Raw genomic sequence first — 10,376 nt, 5'->3', positions numbered from 1 at the left:
CCAGAAGGGATGGGGAGAGGGGTTAGGGGAGAGCAGGGTGGGGGACACGAGTATGGTGTGCCCAGAAGGGATGGGGAGCAGGGTGGGGGGGACACAAGCACAGTGTGTCCAGAAGGGATGGGGAGAAGAATTAGGGGAGAGCAGGGTGAGGGACATGAGCACAGTGTGCCCAGAAGGGATGGGGAGAGGGGTTAGGGACAGGAGCACGGTGTGCCCAGAAGGGATGGGGAGAGGGGTTAGGGGAGAGCAGGGTGGGGGACACGAGCACAGTGTGCCCAGCTGGACATGAGCATCTGGCTTGGACCAGCCACAGCATGACCAGGGCACTGCCCAGCCCTGTGCTGGCACTGCTGGGGCACCTCCAGTCCTGGGATGGTTTTAGGGCCCTCATGGTAAGATGGACACTGAGGGGCTGGAGCATGTCCAGAGATGGGAATGGGGCTGGAGCATGTCCAGAGATGGGAATGGAGCTGGGGAAGGGGTTGGAGAGCTCCTGAGGGAGCTGGGGGGGCTCAGCCTGCAGAAAAGGAGGCTCAGGGGGGACCTTTTTGCTCTCTGCGCCCCCCGGAGGGGGGGGGGGGGGGGGGGGGGGTGTTGGTCTCTGCTCCCAGGGAACAAGGGACAGGACAAAAGGAAGCAGCCTCAAGTTTCCACAGGAAAACCACGGGAGGTTAAAGCTGGATATTCAGGAAAGTTTCTTCATGGAAAGGGTGGTCAGGCCCTGGCACAGGCTGCCCAGGGCAGTGGTGGAGTCCCCATCCCTGCAGGTGTGGACGTGGCACTTGGGGACATGGGTCAGGGGTGGCCTTGGCAGTGCTGGACTCGAGGGGCTTTTCCAACCTGAATGATTCCATGACTCCCTGATTCCATGACTCCCTGATTCCATGACTCCATGATTCCACCTGCCGAGCCCCAGCAGACACCCACCAGCACAGGCAACCCCCCGAATGTGTCCCAACATCCCAAACCCAGGAGCACTCATGGATTTGTGTCCCACTCCCCACCCCAAGCTCTGCTCACCGGTGCTGCGGGGCCGCGCTGCCCCTTCCCGGAGCCGCAGCGTCGCCGAGGACGGGGGAGGAAGGGGACGAGTGCCCGGAGCCCACCGAGCCAGGACGGAAGGAAGTGCTTTTCTTGGCCACCTGCTTCCTGGACTGGGCCAGCTGGCTGTCAGAGCATCTGCAGGAGGCAAGGAGGAGGCGATTTGGAAGGTGGAAAAACGACCGGCGGGAATCAAAGCAACACTCCCCCCCCACGGAACTGAGAAATCCAGGAGAATCCCAGCAGGTGGGGTTTTTTTTTCCTAGTAAGTGTGAAAATCAGCCCATCTCTGACTATTTCTGCCACAGCAATCCCACAACCACCCCAAATTCCAGGACCCAGCAACAGTTAACAGTAACTTGTGAGTGGCAAGTAAGGCAAGGGTAACAACGATGCCCAAGGTCTTCATCCCACGCAGCTCGACAAACCAGGCCATGAAGAAATCCCTGGAATAGCAGAAACCAGAGTTTCCAGAGGCTCAGCTAGTCAGGAGTGGGAGGAACTAATCCAGAGGACTCTTTTGGCAAGACTGAGGAACAATCCATGGTTGTGCAAGGGAATGCAGTAACACCCCTGATGAAAGAGCTACAAGGGGCTCCCAAAAATCAGGTTTTCAACCTATGTCATGGTTTTTCAATCAATTCCAGCAGGTTTTCAATCCATTCCGGAAGGTTTTCAATCCCTTTACACCAATTAAACAGAAAACCACCCCAAACCAGCCACTGAAATGGAAGAACACTGAAGTTATCAGGGAAAAAGGGAGGAGACATGGAAAGAGGTGAGGGCTTCTGCTAAGAGCTGCCTGAAAGCAAAGTGTTCAAACACATCTCAAAGAGCAAGAGGAAAAATCGGCTGAGAACAGTGAGAACTGGTTTGACAGAGCCAAGAAGAACCTGAAAGTGAGACCAGAGGGGGGAAGAGACCCAGGCCTTCCTCAGAGGAAACAAAACACCAGAGTGGAGAGACCATTCTTGGTTTTAATGATCTAAAATCCAAGGATCCCTGGGCTCAGCAGGGACAGGGACACGGCCCCGGGGCACCGCTCACACCAGCTGGGTTTGAGGGCAGGGAAGCAGCTGCAGTGTCTGCCCGGATGGAAACCAGATCCTAAAGCCAAACCCTCTGTGGGGAGAGGGAAAGAACTCCTTGTGACCACTGCAAGGAGGAAGTGGGGAAGGATTTGCCCACGACGGGGCTGCAGGTCCAACTTGGTCGTGTTCACGTCGTGCCCACGGTCCCGACGCCCTCCCAGCCCGGAGTGTCCCAGTGCCAGGCACAGCCCGGCCCTTCCCTGCACACAGGGGGGATTTTGGGACCTCCTCCAGCATCCAGCCTCTCTTCTGGGTTATGGAAAAGGTGAGGAACAACGTTCTTGTGGCTTCAATCCCCAACTCCTGGTCAGAGCGGCACAGGGGGAGCGTTTCCAGGGGTAAAATTGGGTCATACTGCACTGCTCGGAGAGGAACCCCCACCAGACACCCCCCCAGCCGGGGTCTGAGCTGCTGCTACACCTGGAGAGCCTCGGGGGAGTAAAGATTGACTTCCTGCACAGGCTCCTCACAGCTGGGACACCTCCTGCCCCCCTCGTGCCCCACCAGCAGGGCACAGTCACAGCAGAAGACGTGCTGGCACGGGGCCAGGCGGCCGCAGATCCGGATGGGGAATCCACAGCGGGGGCAGAACTGACCCGGGAGAGCAGCTCCCTCCCCTAAAGAGTCCCAGAGCACATTCCCGGGCTCCCTGGTGTCCTCCAACACGCTCCCTTCAGCACCAAGCCGAGCTCCTCCTCCATCCAGGCCTCCTCCAGGCTCCGGGGACGTCCCCCTTGGGCCCCTGGCAGCGGCTTGGCCGGGGTTTGCTCCGTGCCCACCGGGACCCACCGCTGATCCCGGATTCCCTGGGAAGCCAGCGAGGTCAGTCCAGGTGCAGGGACACGAGGCAGCCGGGGGCCAGCGCCTGGATCGTGACACGAGGGAGCAATTCAGGTTGGGGGAACACGAGGAGCAAAGGGCCCCTTTGGAAAGACAAAAGTGCGAAGCTTTAGCCCCGAGGAGGAATTTTTGGCTCGGGGTGGGGGGGGTGTTGGCTCCCACCCCCAATTGTTCATCCTGCAGCTTTAGCCAAGGGTGTTCCCCCAAAATCGGAGGGAACCTGCACCTGAGGATTCCTCTGCAGAGAGGAGGTGATGCCTGAGCGAGCTGAGGGCTGGAGAGGGAAAGCAAAGGAGGTGGAAGTGCTGGAGAGGGAAAACAAAGGAGGTGGAAGTGCTGGAGAGGGAAAGCAAAGGAGGTGGAAGTGTTGGAAGTGGCTCCAGTACTTACTCCATCTCTGCAGGCTGAGGGGACACAGAGGAAGCAGCCGGGAGCTGCTCCGGGGGTTTGTACTGGGGACCAGCTCCTGCTAAATCCTGGGTGTACTGGACCACAGGGCCTTTGCTCCTCACAGCACCTGGGGGGGGAAGGTGAAAAACCAAAGAGTCAACAGGAAAAATCTCCAGCATTATCCCAGGTTGGCTGCACCAGCCCCAAAATACCGACTTGGTGCCTGCAAGGAATGAAAACCGAGGGATTTGGGATTATCTGGGGCACGGCCAAGATCTGGGGCACAGCAACTCCCCCCAAAAATTCTGGTCACTTCCCCCAAATGCAGTTTGGTTTGGTGGTGTAATTCCAGGGGAAAAATTCCACTGGAAATACGACAGCTGTGCCAGGAGGACAAAGCACTGGGAAACCCAAAATCTCCAGGAGTTCTGCTACAAAATCCCACTGGAAACCCGAAACCTCACGAGCCGGGGGGCAAAAATCCCAGAAAGCTGAAATCTCCAGAGCTCTGCTAAAAACCCACCACACCCAACCCACCCCCCAGTTAAACCCCAGGCTATGAGTGAAAGCAGGAGGTGCCACCGACCGACATTGGGCCGAGTCCTGGTTTGCCCACTTTGCTTCTTTTCCTGGGTGGAAGCTGTGGAGGTTTTCATGCTGAACATGGGCTCGAGGCGTGTGGAGCCACGGTAAATCCACTCACACCGTTTATCCTCCTGCAGGAGGGAGTAGGACACGCTCCCACTTCCCATGGGAAGAGGTTCCTGGGGGAAAAAAAAACACAAGAGAGCCCAGGGAGACAACGGTGAGCCTTGACAGACAGCACGGTCGTGGGGTTTTTTAGGTTGGAATCCCTGGCTGGGTATCAGGGAAAGTTTCTCCAGGGAAAGCGTGTTCAGGCCCTGGCACAGGTTGCCCAGAGTGGAGTCTCCCATCCCTGGAATTGTCCAAAACCCCTCTGGATGTGGCACTTGGGGTCATGATTCAGTGGGGGCCTTGCACTCCAAAATCTCAAGAGGTTCTTCCAGCCTTAATAATTCCGTGATCAGTAACAAAAACGCAGCTGAGCCAGCCCCCCAGACTCAAATTTAATCCAATTTTCCTAACAGGAGAAGGGAAATTCCTACCAGGAAGAGGATTTTGACCAGACTTCCATCCACTTCTTCCACCCTGGATTTCCACCAGGTCCCTTCCCACTCGGTTTTGATGAGCTGCCCGTTCTTCAGCAGCACCATGGGCCGGTTGGGGTAGGCAGTGATGTATTCCTCGATGAAATCCCGACAGGAAACATCCTCAATGTCTTCCCAGCTTTTTTCCACTGCATGGAAAGAGACGGATGAGAAAAAGGGAAGCGGAAAAAACCAGAGAGAACCTTTTAATTCTTTTCTTTTAGGAGATCCCTGGTGGATTTTTACACATGGTCAATCCAGGGGCCATCCCGAGGGGCTGGAATTTCGGTGGTGGGGCACATCCTGAACTCACCCTGGCAATAACTCGGGATTTCAGACGTCTCCAGGCACAGCACCGGAGGGGACACACCCTCTGTCCCCTGGTTTTTGAGCCCAAACCTCCCCAGGTGGGATGGGATCACTCACGTGGCCGACAGACGGGGTACAGCTCCCACTCCTTCACGTACGACGCGTAGCCGTCGTCGAAGAAGATCAGGAACCTGGAAAAACAGGCGGGAAATCAGGAAGGGAGCCGAACAGAAAACAGCTCCACGTCACAGAAGGCAAGTGGAGAACCTCTCCTGTTCCTCCTGGACGCATCCCAACCCTGGGGGAGCCCTGAACTCCGGGTAAGGCACCCACTCAGTGCCACGTGTCTCGGAGTGACGGCTCCGGAGTTGTACAACAGCATCAGCCCCACGACCAGGAGGAAATCTGCAACGTGAGTAACAAATGCAGCTCATTTCCCGTTATTAAACGTGGATCAGGTGCAACTCAGCAGATCCAGAGTCATTAAACCCTTCATCAGCCTCTTCAGGGAAACCACAAGCCGGGATTTTAATAGACCGGAGCAGCCCTGCCCCTTATTCCCATAAAAGCTGCTCCAAACTTGCTCCTTTCTCCTCCCAAAGCGCTTTGACAGCGCTGCTGGCACTGAACCCTTCCAGGGCTCCCATTTCCTCCCACTGTTTCACACCTCAGGCAGCCCAGACTCCACATCTGGGTGATAATTTGAATAAATTAGCAGATCTAATTCCTGTCTCAGGGCCACGAGCAAGAGACTGGAAGCTCCACCCTGAGGTTTCAGAGATAAGATTAAGGAAAGACTCAAAACTCGTTCCTGGGGAGGGCAGAATTCAGCAGCTGAAGGATACCCAGGTAAGCTTTTTTTTGCCTCAAACAAAAAACCAAAAAAAAATAGAGCTGGAAGTTCATTACTCTGGGAAATAAGGAATACCTGTCTTTGTTCTTGACATTGGGGGTCTCAGCCACGATGCCAGCATAGAGCCACATCTGATTGCCATCCTTGTACCTGGCCACCACCCTGCTGCCCACGTGGTGCCCCTCAGGACACGGGTGGTAGTCGTAGGCAATGTGGTTGCCCGAGAGCAAACTCTTCCCCTTGTTATCAAATTTCACTTTGTATTTCTTGCCAGCACCTGGGAAAAGACGTTTTTTTTTTTAAAGACAAACAGAAAATAAACGAAAGGGAAACTAAACAGAAGCCCGAGAGGTTTCATCCCAGAGAGGCAACGCCCTGGGGTCATTCTGAGCCTGTTTATTCACAATTAACTCGGAGTTTATTTAAAATCTGTTCAGAATCCATCTGGAGGGTGAAACAGTGGAGCTGCGTCGCTCCCACTGTCCCTTCCAGGTTTGACACCAGGTGCTCTGACACCTTTTAATCCAAGTCTCCCCCCCCAGATCCCAGGGAAAGCCCCAGGCCCAGCACGTACCGACTGGTTTGATGGCAATCAAGGTCCCTTTGTGCCACGTTTTGGTTCTTTTCTTGCCCAAAATCCTCATTCCCACTTTGAGATCCCCGTCAGTGTTGAGATCATCCCCAGGGGCCGCGGGGACAACGGGCTGGGCAGTGCCAGGACATGGCTGAGGGGGCTGTGCCTCTGCCAAGGAACAAGGATCAGTTATAAATCACCCAGAGCTCCCTTTTCTGCTGGAATTACAGCTGGAATCACATCCCTCCGAGCTGCAGCAGGAGGAATTCCTGCTTTCCTTCCCCTCAGGCAGCCCGAGTGCCTCCATTTTACTGCAGGGAAAGGACTTGAAGAAAAACAGGAGTTTGGAATCAATATACCCTAAATCTGGAGTCAATAAATCCTAACAGAGCTCCCCAGTAAGGAAACTGGATCGTTGTTTGCCTTTTTTGGGAAACAAAGGCCCAGGGCCAGGCCACACCAGGGGGTCTGCAGGCCCCTGGAAGGTCCCACACCTTTTTGTGCTTCCTGGGAGCTTGTTTTCTTGTTCACAGCATCCATGAATTTGGCAACATCCCGGGCTGATCTCCTCATGGCAGCCATTGCTTCCTGCAGCTGGAAGGGAAAAAAGACAGGGGAGTTATGGAAAAACTCTTTTTTTCTTTGCACCAAACACAAACACTGTGTCCCAGGAAAATCCCCACTTGAAGAATCATCTGTAGTCAGGACCTTCTCACTCACCAGACTCTGATCTTTGGAGATTCTGGAGCTGCTGGTGCCTGTGAGTGAAGAGGAAAAAGTAGTTTAAAATGTTTTTTGGAGAAAAAAAAAAATCTATCCTAGTTAAACCCCAGGAAAAAGAGAGGACAGAGAAAAGCATCCACCTCAACCCCCTGTCAGGAAATCCACTCAAATAAGGCTTTTCCTCATTCATCTTTTCTAATGTGAGGCAGTGTTTGACGGGGGACAACAGTCAGGGACGTTGGGAAAGGGTGAAATCCCAGTTTGGGATTCCAGGAATCGTGGAACGTTAACAGGACGCGGCAGATGCTCCTCATGAGCAGCCCCTTATCCCACTCCCCCTGCTGTCCTGGGCACACTGGGATTTACTGAACTGTGCTTCCAGCCCGAGTCCACGCTCATGACGTCGTCGTCCTCCTCGTCCGGGATCTCGATCACTTCCGTGGCCGCCGGGGCCTCGTCCTCGGAGCTGCTCTCCCGGTACTGGAGGCCCATCATGGAGTACAACTCCTTGGCCAACGTCTCGCACTTGTCGATGGCTCTGGAGGAGAGGGAGGGAATGCAGCTGTACATCCTGGAATACCACAGGGGTGACCAGGCAGCTGGGCAGCTCCCTGAGGGAAGCGTCGGCACCAAGGATTTAAAGCCTTGGGGAGCTGTCACTGGCCCTCATTAACCACAGGCAAACTAAGTGACCTCAATCCGCTCCAAAGGGAATGAGAACACCCCCCACAGCCCCTTCCTCGGAATTCCGGCCCATTCCAGGTCCACCCACCTCGTGGCATTGTCGATGAGCTGGTCAACGTGAGCCGCCTCCTCCTCCTTGTGCCTCACACACTTCTCCAGCTCCTCCAGCTGCTGCTTTCGCTGCCTCACCCACTCGGAGTTCTCCACCTCCTTGTCGATGATCTCCTGCAGCTCCTGCAGGGAGATTCCCAGCTCCTCCACCACCTCCTGCTGCAGCTCTTCAATGTCCTGGGTGTCCATCTCTGCTGCCCTCAGAGCAGAACAGGCGAGGGAGATCAGGGGAGGGGAGGCGGGTGAGGGAGAGGGAGGGCAGGCAACACCCCCTCCCCGTCCCAATGACCCCCCACCACCGCCCCCGTCCCCCCCCCGGCCCCCCCCCCCCCCCCCCCCCTCCCCACCCCCTCATGAGTCCTCGATCCCCCCCCACCCCGATCCCCACAGTCCCCTCGACACCCTCATGAGCCTCCCGGTCCCCTCAGAGCCCTCCGATCCCTCACAGCCCCACGATCCTCCCCGACCCCCTCAGAACCCCTCGTCCCTTCAGAGCCTCCCTGGTTCCCTGAGATTCCCCCCGCGTTCCTCAGAATCTCCCGATCCCTCGTGGTTCCCTCAGAGTTCCCGTGTTCCCCCCGGTCCCCTCAGAGCCCTCCGGTCCCCTCAGACTCTCCAGATCCCCTCAGAGCTCCCCAGTCTCCTCCAGTCCCCACAGAACCCCCCGTTCCCCCCGCGCCTTCCGCCCCCCCCCCCAATCGCCGCCGGTCCCCTCCTTTCCCCCCCGTTCCCCCAGAGCCCCGTTTCCCCCCAGAGCCCCCCGTTCCCCTGTTCCCCCCTCACTCACCGCTCCTCTGGTGGAGCGGGAGACTGCGAGCGGCGCTGCCGACGGAATCCGCCTGTCGTCACCTCCGCCGCCCGCGGCCCGCGGTGCTGCCGCCTGGCGAGGGCGGCCGGGATAAGCCTGGGATAAACCGGGAATAAGGTGGGAATAAACCGGGAATAAACCGGGGGTAAACCCCGGAACAACGGGGATCGGGCCTTATCGCGGCCAGACCGCGTGGTGTGTGTGTGGGGGGGGGTGCCCCTATTTATTGGCCAAGACTTAGAGATCCCCTTACAGGGTGGGACTTTAGGCGCCCACGGAGATCCCGACTTGTTACTTTAGGTGGCCCCGGAGCCCCTAAACTGCGTTGGGCCTCCTTGACTTGCTACTTTAGGCGGCCCCAAAGCCCAGCTTGTTACTTTTGGGCGGCCAAAGAGCCCCTAAACTGGGTTGGGCCGCCTTAATGTGGTTCTTGAGGCGGCCCCAGAGCCCCTGAGCTGGGCCGGGCCTCCCCGGCTCCTTACTGAGCTCTCAGTGTCCCACCGACTGTTCCAGAACGTTCCGTGAACCGCCACCTCTGTGGGATTTGGGATTTGCAACACGATGGGGGGTTCTGAGGGGCTCTGAGGGCCCAGAAGGGAGGGGAGGCCCCAGGAAGATGGAATGGTGCTGGTGGCTCTGGGGTGGAGGGGTCTGGGGGTTCCTGGGGGGGCTCTGAGGGTCCTGGCTGTGATACCAATAAGTGCCCCCCAGAAGGCGTAGAGAACTGCTCAGAGACAAGATTTAGGCTTTAAGCAGCGAGGTGTGTTTATTAGGGAACGTTGGAGAGCAGCCAGCTCGCGCTGGACAAACTGCTCTGCCCCTCCAGTGAAATTACAGCATTTTATACCATTTCTACCAGTGATTGCAACATATTTACATACATATTCATATAAATGCAACATCTAATTATAATATTCATAATAAGTGGAGTCTAGGCAGAGTCTGGGACGTGATGTTCAATTTGGGGAGAATCCTGTTCTTCATCCTTATCAGCCCCTGGCCCAGGCTCCATCATCTTCATGAACTTTTCAACTTTCTCAGTTTTGGCAGACTTCATGGTGAATTTTGCAAGATTCTTGGACTCAAGCCCCATTTCACCCCTATCTTACTCATGTTAGGTGTGTGTGCATTCTTTTAGTGCACAGTACCACCTAATCTCTATCTCTAGGTTCTGGCAGTACATCCTAGCTAAGTATTGGCAAAGTTCTTTGTGCTCTCGTTTGTGCCTATATTCTGACCTACCTATATTCTGATTTTAACTCTCTACCTGCTTTCTAGGCCTTGTCTGGCTTCAGGTGGCCTTGGGATGGCAGGGGGTCCTGTGGGGCTGGGGGTTGTTGGAGCACCATGTGGGGAGGGGGTGCTGTGGAGTTTGGGGGTCCCAGAGGGTTTGAGGAGGGTCAGTTGATGGGTTCCCCCTTCCAGGTGGAGGTGAGGATGGGGTTGGGGGTCTCAGGGGGTTGGGGGGGGTCAGTTGATGGGCTCCTCCTCCCAGGTGGGGCTGGGGATGGGTTTGGGGGTCTCAGGGGGTTTGGGGGGGGGGGGCAGTTGATGGGCTCCTCCTTCCAGGGGGGGTCGGGGGCGCGAGTGCAGCCGGGGTCCCATTTCACCCCTATCTTACTCATGTTAGGTGTGTGTGCATTCTTTTAGTGCACAGTACCACCTAATCTCTATCTCTAGGTTCTGGCAGTACATCCTAGCTAAGTATTGGCAAAGTTCTTTGTGCTCTCGTTTGTGCCTATATTCTGACCTACCTATATTCTGATTTTAACTCTCTACCTGC

At 56.1% G+C, this 10,376-nt stretch overlaps 1 protein-coding gene across 1 annotated transcript; it reads right to left on the bottom strand.

The window, feature by feature from the left end:
* Nucleotides 1-1,016: 1,016 nt before the first annotated feature.
* Nucleotides 1,017-8,091, bottom strand: LOC113940486 (histone-lysine N-methyltransferase SETDB1-like). Its single transcript, XM_027631634.1, has 11 exons — nucleotides 7,763-8,091; nucleotides 7,362-7,528; nucleotides 6,988-7,025; nucleotides 6,762-6,861; nucleotides 6,268-6,435; nucleotides 5,769-5,970; nucleotides 4,958-5,031; nucleotides 4,490-4,680; nucleotides 3,949-4,126; nucleotides 3,363-3,489; nucleotides 1,017-1,179 (listed from the first exon to the last, which is right to left on the bottom strand). The coding sequence occupies exons 1-11, from the start codon at nucleotides 7,972-7,974 to the stop codon at nucleotides 1,017-1,019; spliced, it is 1,620 nt and encodes a 539-aa protein (XP_027487435.1). The 5' UTR covers nucleotides 7,975-8,091.
* Between the last annotated feature and the right edge of the window lie 2,285 nt (nucleotides 8,092-10,376).

The sequence above is a fragment of the Corapipo altera genome, unplaced genomic scaffold (genome assembly GCF_003945725.1).
Source record: "Corapipo altera isolate COAL_440 unplaced genomic scaffold, ASM394572v1 131731, whole genome shotgun sequence".
NCBI lineage: Eukaryota > Metazoa > Chordata > Aves > Passeriformes > Pipridae > Corapipo > Corapipo altera.
This window is presented reverse-complemented; position numbering and strand designations above follow the sequence as displayed.

Coding starts and splice junctions, on each gene's coding strand:
- LOC113940486 (XM_027631634.1), bottom strand. CDS start 7,974: ATGGACACCCAGGACATTGAAGAGCTGCAGCAGGAGGTGGTGGAGGAG. Junction 7,026..7,361: donor GGACTCGGGCTGGAAGCACA/GTTCAGTAAATC, acceptor CTTCACTCACAG/GCACCAGCAGCTCCAGAATC. Junction 3,490..3,948: donor CAGGACTCGGCCCAATGTCG/GTCGGTGGCACC, acceptor TTCCCCCCCCAG/GTGCTGTGAGGAGCAAAGGC.